At 43.3% G+C, this 8911-nt stretch overlaps 2 protein-coding genes across 3 annotated transcripts; both read right to left on the bottom strand.

The window, feature by feature from the left end:
* On the bottom strand, window positions 1–2602 carry LOC149664389 (uncharacterized). Of its 2 annotated transcripts, none has more exons than XM_089842132.1 (2): window positions 1480–2602; window positions 1–981 (listed from the first exon to the last, which is right to left on the bottom strand). In XM_089842132.1, exons 1-2 carry the CDS (start codon window positions 2034–2036, stop codon window positions 858–860), a joined length of 681 nt encoding a protein of 226 aa, XP_089698258.1. In that variant the 5' UTR covers window positions 2037–2602; the 3' UTR covers window positions 1–857. The 2 variants fall into 2 exon arrangements, with proteins under 2 accessions (XP_089698258.1, XP_089698259.1); XM_089842133.1 differs by having other exon boundaries at window positions 1489–2602.
* Window positions 2603–5417: 2815 nt separating this feature from the next.
* Window positions 5418–7090, bottom strand: LOC149664388 (uncharacterized). The gene is made up of 2 exons (XM_089842131.1): window positions 6565–7090; window positions 5418–6496 (listed from the first exon to the last, which is right to left on the bottom strand). Exons 1-2 carry the CDS (start codon window positions 6581–6583, stop codon window positions 6192–6194), a joined length of 324 nt encoding a protein of 107 aa, XP_089698257.1. The 5' UTR covers window positions 6584–7090; the 3' UTR covers window positions 5418–6191.
* Between the last annotated feature and the right edge of the window lie 1821 nt (window positions 7091–8911).

Genomic DNA, 8911 nt, shown 5'->3' with positions numbered 1-8911 from the left:
TCTTTTGATGCCTGATGGGCGGGCAGCTCTACCCTTCAACGGATTTTCCCTATTACGGAAAAATTTCGCTTTCTTAAGCCTCGCTTCTTATACATTTTAATTCAGATATTGAGAGTATATAATTCTCCAGATTTTAGTTCATGAAATTAATACACCTTTATTTTTATTTTTTCTTTGCAATATTTAGCAAGTTTTACATCTTAGAGTTTTCAATCCGATTTGATCCCACGCATTATTCTGTGGGCACCTGAAGGATGCTTTATCCTCACTGCACCGTGCACATTTATTTCTATTTCTATTTTATTTGTACAGTTGTAACCGCGCGTTTCCACATGAAACCGAAAACACCCGATTACGTAGTAACAATTCAATTTTTCTTTAAATCATATTAATCTGGTTAATCTTTGAGTCAACTATTTACATAATAAACCGTTACTTAATACACCACTTTGACATTACCTAGGGCGCCACAGCGGGCTACTGCGAACTAGTACTTATTAAGATGGGCAGGGAAAAAAACCGCGTGGGGTTGCGCTTTTGCTAGTAGGGGTAACAAAGAGCAATTTCTAGTCTTTCCCCTTGCGACGCTTCCAGCGCGGGGCATCGGGCATGCGCGCAACAGAATGTCAAAGTGGTGTATTCAACATCACTTCCATTTTTAATGACGAATAACATAAAACTGGTCTTTATAATGAAGTCGTCTCCAATCCGGTACTCCTCCAACTGCCCTGATTGCCGGGCTACGTTCGAATATATCGGCTCGGATCTCCCATGCTCAGTCAATCCGGTTCTTCAGCAGAAGACAGGTCTACGGTTCCGCATCAAGCGCCGTCTAGCGGGGATCGCGGGAAGTTACATTAGGCACGCCACCTGGTAGTGATCCCTTGTAACGGGCTCCCCGTAACATCCTCCCCTACTGCGACGAACAAGCAGATGCCCCGGGTGACAATGGAACAAGTAGATGAACGCTGCCGGGAGCATCTGTGAGGAAAAGAAAGGGAAACACATCCTTAACCCCGGTACCCCATACAAAAACACGGGAAGGCCACAGAAAAAACTGAGGTGGAACATAGTGTTTAATATCTGCCTGAAAGAATCAGGGAAAGGTCCACGACTTAGTGGAAACAAAAGGGAAAACAATCTTAAACCAAAAAATAAGTATTACACATTATACACACAATAATATCAACATGGATATCGAGGAAACAAAGTTATAGGCGAGAAAAAGAAGGAAAACGTTTTTTTGTTATAAAACCAAGTCCCTGAAGAAACTCGGGAAAATGCCACATTTTTATGGGAATATATCAAAGCATTATCTATAAAAAAAACTATTTTTTTTTTTTTGGTATTTTTGTTTTTTCAATTAATCAAAATACACTTGGTCGTGAAGGACTCAGGGAAATGGTTTCTTTCTTCAGGAAGAATTAAGTGTCCAATAGGTAGGGAAACAATGTAAAGTCTGGATCTTAGTCCGAGTACCGGAATAACCTCTGGGATGTGGACCAAAGCGTGGAGGACACTTCAGCGACCGCTAGAGCTTTTGCGTTCGCAATACGTTGGATGACTGTGAAGGCCAGTCCAGCGGACGGCACGGCCGTTGTAGCTCCCTGGTTTACCAAGAACATAGGTGCCCCTGAATGCGCCAGCAGGCGCTCCACCGGAATATGATGGAGAAAACGGCAAATGTAGTGAGGCTCCATGGTCGGATATAAGACAAGGTACAGACGGGGGAACCGGGAGAGGAATTTTCCTGCCGCTTCATGGCCGCCCGAAAAATTGAGCATAATGGTGGTGTGTCCGGTAGGAAGTTCTTCGGTTAGAAGCCTATAGCATGTTTTATGGGCGTCTATGTTTTTCCGACCGTCGCGACACTGGATCATAACGGGGTATCCGTAGGTCACGGCCAGGTGTAATTGGCGCCGAAATGTTTGAATTTGGGTTTCAGCATTGTCGGTGACGTCATCGTCGTCACTCGACGATACTTCCATGAATCGGATGATTTGTCCCCAATAAGACCTTGAATGTACGTCTGTCATGGTCTGAAAGGTAAATGGGAACTATAGCCTATCCTAACAGCATCAATTTACGTGCAAGAGGTCCATGCTAAACGTTCATAACAAACACAAGAAAACAAAACCAATATAAAATCGTAGTACGACTGGGCTTGCATCACCACAGAGCGTGGCGGACTGTCTCCACTGGGGGATACGCAATCGGTATTGTTTTCATGGTAAAAGTTCGCATACCCAACCGGCTGGCTTGGTCACGCTAAGTTCCGAGAAAAGCCGCAATTTCCCTCCCGGGGTTGGGGCCTGCAACATAGCAGTTTCCGCTATAGCCCGTTTTAAACCTTGATAAGATGTCTCTTCATCGTTCCCCCATCGCCATCTCTGGTGTTTACGTTTTAATAGATTAAGTGGGGCTGTAAGATCCGCGAAGTGAGGAATAAACTGGAAGTGAAACACACAAATCCCCAGAAACGACGAAACCGGTTTTATGGTTCGTGGTCGGGGAAACTTCCTAATCAGCTCCACTTTCTCCGGGTCGATTTGTACACCTTGCCCGCTTACAACGTAGCCGAGTACCGCAAACTTAGAAACTCCAAAACTCGATTTTCTCAAATTAAGCGTTAAACCGGCGTGTTTCAGCTGTGAAAACACATACCGAAGAGCTTCCAGGTGTTCCTCCCATCTAGCATTAGTAATAACGATGTCATACAGGTAAACACCGACGCCAAAGAGTCTCACATATTTCAAAACCTTATTCATCAACCGGGAAAATGTTGATGGGGCATTCTTTAAACCGAACGGCATCACGAGCCATTCAAATTTCCCCTACCTGGTAACAAATGCCGTTTCCTTTATATCTGCGGGATGCATCTCAACCTGCCAATATCCGGATTTTTGGTCTAGCTTAGTGAAGTACTTAGGCTTTCCCATGGAATCTATGATATCCTCAATAGGTGGCACTGAACTTCATTATTATTTATTAATGAAACGACGCCCCGTTTTTTTTTAAGAACTCCCAGGCGATAATACTACGGTCTCATGGCGGCAAGAGGGGCCATGTTCCCTGCACGGCCGGAAAAGCGCCGTATTCGTCTAGGATTTGGGTTACCTGCTGGAAATGCGAGCTGTGATGGATGCCTTACCGATCCATACTTACGCTCAAAACATCTCTGGATACGTGTGAATTCTCTTTCGACCCTTTTTATTGTGCGACAGAGACCCTCCGGTAAAAGCAAGGCTATCTCTGGTAAAATATTATTGACCATAATCTCGATCAATTCTTGTTCCATTACTGGTTCCACTAAGGAGCCATTTAGTTGGGCAGCCCGCCTACGGAAAGCCAGTAGATCTTCCCCGTTCTCTTGCCTTATGCCATAAAGGGGGGCCTTAATACCCTGGTCGCGACGTCATGATAAATATTTTTGTTTAAATTGCGCTACAAAGTATCCCCAATCCCCTGGATGAGTAGCATAGCGACTAAGATTTTCCAACCAGCTGAGGGAATCGTCCTTTAATGTCAAGGGTAGAAACAAAAGTCTGATACCTCAAATCTATGATATCGGATTAACATTTCCATTTGACGTAAATACAGTTTAGGCTATTCCCGTCCCGAAAAGCTGGGTATTAGTAATGCTTTCCCTATTATGGGGTTTTAGTGCACGCCGATAGCAGGGGTTGCGACTGCCTGCGCCGGTGTACTAGGGTTAGGTACTGGAGGAGTGGTATTCGTACCAGCAACCCTATGAATAATACGAGGGGGCGTAGACCATGATGGCAAGATGGCTTGTACTGGAATGTTAACCGGTTCACTTTGTCTAGGACTTGGAAGTAGTGAACCCTCCCTAGAGTTACGGCCAGATCTAGGCGCATGACTGGTACCGACGGCTCCCTGAGCTCTTGGGATAGAAGAACCGGGGCCTTGGGGTCCAGGTGGGACAACCATGTTATTTGGGTGCCGAATCATTGAGTTTACCAGTGGATTAGGCGGGGCTGCCTGAACGACGGATATGTGAGGAGGAGTGGTGGCTTGTACCTGATTACGCGGTACGGGTGAAGAAGTTCTGGGAAGTGGGATATTATGATGATGGGGTTCCTCTGGTGTTGATAGCGGGGTAACCTCTTTCGGTAACCTGGAAGAATTACTCTTATCACTAGGTACGGCTCTCAAATGACTAACAGTAGCCCTAATCCGTTCCGCCTCCGCTCGGGCACGAGCTTGCCAATCCTTACGGCGTTGATGTTCTACAATTTCCAAATTCGAGCCTATTCAAACTGGAACCATGGAAAGACTGGGGAGAACTTGTACCTTCATGTACCCTCTGTAAGTCACAGTCATGTAAGAAGCGGATTTTTAAGTCTCATATACCGGAACGAGATGCAAACGGACTCATTTTTCCTGGTTTTGGGATCAATGTTAAAGATATGGGAGGCCCAGGATGCTCAACAGGGTTAGTCGGATGTTGGGGTTTGTTACCCTAGTGGGGCCGGGGAACGTTAAATCCATGTATCGGTTCATGTCGATTGTATCCCTCAGTAGTACTGATTTCACGGCACACCAAGAGTCCCACATATCCCAAGGTTATCGCGACCGCAAACGGGATAAAATAAGCTAGAATTAATTGGTCCAGTATATTAATCAAGATCGAGCCCCATTTCTAATTTAAGGAATTAAGAAAACCGGGTAATTAAATTGACTAAGGAGTTTGAATTTTGTTTTCTAAAAGTCCAAGGCTTAATTTTGTGGCCTCTAAACGTAGGCTGAGCTGTCGCGAAAAAACGAGCTACCAAAAACATTAACGGCGACCGAGGCTTAGAATCAATGTTTTGACCATCATTTCATAAAATCAAAGCCGCCCCGAGTAGGATTTGAATACCTTACCGAAAAAGCGTTCAATATTTAGTAGGGAAAAAACCTGTTCTAAATCTTTCGGAGCCGAAGAAAAACTTAAACAAAAACGGTATAGCAATCTTCACAGAATGGTGACTCAAAGAAACTGGGCGCCGGCAACCTTCTGGAGCCGCTCAATTACGATGAAGATGACACTTTGAACGTCACTATACTGAAACCCTCAGTCGGCGATGAGTTTTTCGACACGGAAGCATCCATTTCCGACAAGTACAGTTTTAGTTACGTTGACCGTATGTGTTGAAGTTTATGTTAAAGAAAATTATATGCTAACTATACCGGGGAAACTCGTCGTTATGCTAGGATTTTCCAAAGATCCCTCGAAATCATCGTCTTTCTTGTACTCGAGAGCTGCCACGTATCCCGTGGACCTGGACGCTGGCCTCCACCCCCTTTTTGTTCATTCTGACGTAGTAGAGAGTAGACCCGTTGATGATGTGTACGTCCCGCTACTTAAAATCGTTAGCATTCACGGCCGAGATGCCGAAACTGTTGACCGAGATTTAACAAGGCCGCATTGCTTACCTGTCGCTACAAATACTTTCCAATCGATTGAAATTACATTTGACGTTACATTTTAGGCCTCGTAGAATGTGGACGTCGCTATAAATATAATTATTAAGCGTCCGAAAATATCATTCACGTTTAGAGTGTTAATAAAGCGTGTCATAACGGAGAAAATGGAGTTCAACCAATCGGACTACAATGCGTACTTTCTGAACCAAATTGGACATGGGTCAAAAATGAATTTCAACAAATCGCAGATTGGCTATTCGTTGGCAGTATATAGGGGGCATCCAGAGCAACACGACTACGGGTTAGGGAATTTTATCGCATCCGCCTTCCTCTGAGCTATGCCTTTTCTCAAAAGAGACGCCACATACCTTGGCAAAAAGTTTTTAAATACGGGTGCAAAGGTTGTGAGTGACGTGGCGAGCGGAATGCCGGTGAAGGCATAGGTAAAGTCACGCGGTAAAGTTTCATTTCCGCCATAGTTAGTTGTCCATTTAGTAGGCACTCCTTGTACTGGATATGACGTAGTTTCTTCTTCACTGCTCTCCTGCATATTCCTTTCGCGGTTTTCTTTTCACCGGTGGCAGAAAAGATAGAGTACATTTTTGGTCGAAGACCGTAAAAGTCAGAGATTGGGATACCGTCCATTTGAATTTTCCCAGGACTTTCTTATTTACATCACTGAAGAGGCGATGGTCCTTTGGATATCCGGAAAAGTCGAACATTTCCTTCTTATCCGCGAAATCACGGTAGAGGTCTTCAATCTATATATGATACGTTAGCGAATCTGTATCTGTGAAAGGTAGCTTGGCTTGGTCTCCATATTGTTTCTGTATGACGTCATAGTGAAACTCGTACATTAACAGTTTCGACAGATCGAGAACTGCGAATCCCGTGTAGATGGCGCGGTTCAGTGTCAAAGTCTTCTGAACTCGGTGGATACCCACCAGATCGTTTTTAAAGACTGTGAAACGCTCAAAAGCTGGTGAGCTGACCATCTTGACTGCACGTTCTGGTGTGTTCACGAGAGTAGAGAATATAAGACTTCGTAGGTTCTCCATCCTCTTACCTACAAATAGAAATATTGATTAGTATATTTAATAACTATAAAGGGTTAGGTTAGGTTAGGTTACTTACCATACAAGCTATTATTCATGAGTTTAAAAAAATTTTCTCGAACTCGTTCGCCGCCATCTTGAAGTCAATAAAGGGCTTCAGCCAAGCCCCCTGCTTGAACGATAGAATGCGGTGAATATTGCTGATAACCAGTCCCTTAGATAGGTAGTGCTTGAGGTTGCGGTATTGCACAACGTAGTTTCCCTTCTTGTAGAGCGATGGTACCAGTTTCGGACAGCTTTCTTTCTGTTTCAGATTTAATTCACGTAGCTGATCCTTGGAAAAAGGCGAAAGATCAGCCGTTGTCATCATGCGTCTTTCAGGTGCTAGAGGATTGCATTTGTGATCGTTCTGAAGGTGTTGGGGTAGTCCAAATCAACCTCGAGTATGTATCCAGTGTCATCGTCATCCGGATGGTTTAGTATATTTTCATCCGTAAAGTCACGGCAAGGTCTGATCCATTTAAACGCGGTCATTGGGAGATTATCGCACATAACTGTACCATAGAGATTGTTACAATCTTGCGAGCGAAGAAAATGAAAAAATAAAATAAATGAAAAAACTTTAAAGGGATACAATCGATGTTTTCCGACTAGTACAAGATGAGGGCAATTTTAGGTAAAACAAGACGGCCCAAGGGCTCGTAATAGTAGCCATATCGTACGAGTGAATAGCCCCTCTATACCCTACCCTAATGAGTGGATAACCCCTCTATACCTTACCCTAATGAGTGAATAGCGCTATCTTTTTCAATGCTTAAATGATTTACCGTGCATAAAATCAGAGTGAATAGCCCCTCGATTCCCTACTCCAAACAGTGATTAATTTATAACCGTATAAATTTACTTATGCTGTAATTCTAATATTCCGGCGAATCGAAGAACAGATAGTTTTTAGTGATAATCCCTCGATGAGTTTACAACATAGACTTATGCCGATGCACACTTATAGCATCTTATAAATTTCTAACAAGGACTTATGCCCAGAAACTTTTGAAAGAGAAAGTTTGGTTATAGTGATTACGCATTTTAGTGATTATCCCCTCGAATTACCTTTAGCAATGCTAAAATGATCAAACGCATAACGCTCATTTAACACTCTGTTAGCTCTATCCAGTGGCGGGTTTAACGGTAAGCGTACTAAGCGGCCGCATGGGGCCCCGGGATGCCATGGGGCCGATGCACACTTATCGCATCTTATAAATTTCTAATCTACAAGGACTTATGCCCAGAAACGTTTGAAAGAGAAAGTTTAGTTATAGCAGAAGTGGTATGATACTAGAAGTATTGAGCTAACCAAATTCTTCACTCGGCATTAGTGAAAAGACTTGATAAAACACAAACGGTTGGCCCTCTAGTGGCGGTTTCAGAATTTTCCCTCCAAAACGTGAGACGCTCGCGATGGTAGACGGCCGAACTAGATTCAAGGAGCGCGTTCGTGTTCGGCCGCTTTAGGTTGAGGGGAAGGGGGTAGGAAATGTTTTTGGAACTCGACCAATTTTTTTCTCAGTAGTGTAGGCGCGATGGAAGCGGCATAAAATCCTCAAATTTGTTCACTAGTACCAGGATCTATTACCAATGCTAGAGCCCTTCACTTCTAGTCTCATACCACTTCTGGTTATAGTGATTACGCATTTTAGTGATTATCCCCTCGAATTACCTTTAGCAATGCTAAAATGATCAAACGCATAACGCTCATTTAACACTATGTTAGCTCTATCTAAACCCACATTTGAATTAACCGCCAAAACGTTCCAGTCAAACATAACATAGATGACGATAGCTACCGAACGAGAACGAAACACATGAGGAGCGCGGTAGGAAACGGGGAAAATCGTTATCTATTTAATTAGCACATACATAAAAAGAAAATAAATATAAAAACCCCAAAAATACAAATTCATAAGTATCCCACCCCACAGATAAAAATTCAAAAGTTTCCGACCCCACAGATTAAGAGGTACCCCACCTCACATCACCCCGACATTTTAGAGATAAGAATAAATAATAAAAAAACTCGGGGTTTCTATCAAGTCTCTATGGTTCATTGGTAGAATGGATGTCTACTACGCCAGCGACCCGGGTTCGATTCCCGGGTCTGACCTGAAAAATTTTTAATTAAGATTAAATCTCTAACCGAGCCCAGTAACCCCTATGGCTGGGTTGTGGTAATATAAAGTTCCTTTTAAGCTAAAATCTGACGATAACGAAGCGACAACCCCGGCCACTACTACTACTACTACGGACGGCTCGGGTCAAACTAAGAGCCTATCGTATACTACGATATGGCTAAAAATGTGCCTAAGATTATGTGTGCCAAAAAAAATCGAATTAAAACGTATAAAATTAAGAAAAGTACGTTAGATATT

Source organism: Phalangium opilio, unplaced genomic scaffold (assembly GCF_054372755.1).
Source record: "Phalangium opilio isolate 3A_F unplaced genomic scaffold, DU_Popi_V2 ptg000061l_1, whole genome shotgun sequence".
NCBI classification, from domain to species: Eukaryota; Metazoa; Arthropoda; class Arachnida; order Opiliones; family Phalangiidae; genus Phalangium; species Phalangium opilio.
The sequence above is the reverse complement of the archived record's forward strand: the minus strand, read 5'-3'. Positions and strand labels throughout refer to the sequence as shown.

Bases quoted from the DNA above. Each gene is read 5' to 3' on its own strand.
- LOC149664389 (XM_089842132.1), bottom strand. From the start codon at position 2,036: ATGACAGACGTACATTCAAGGTCTTATTGGGGACAAATCATCCGATTC. The intron at 982-1,479 runs GTACTCGGACTA...TTTTCCTCACAG, and splicing joins ACATCCCAGAGGTTATTCCG to ATGCTCCCGGCAGCGTTCAT.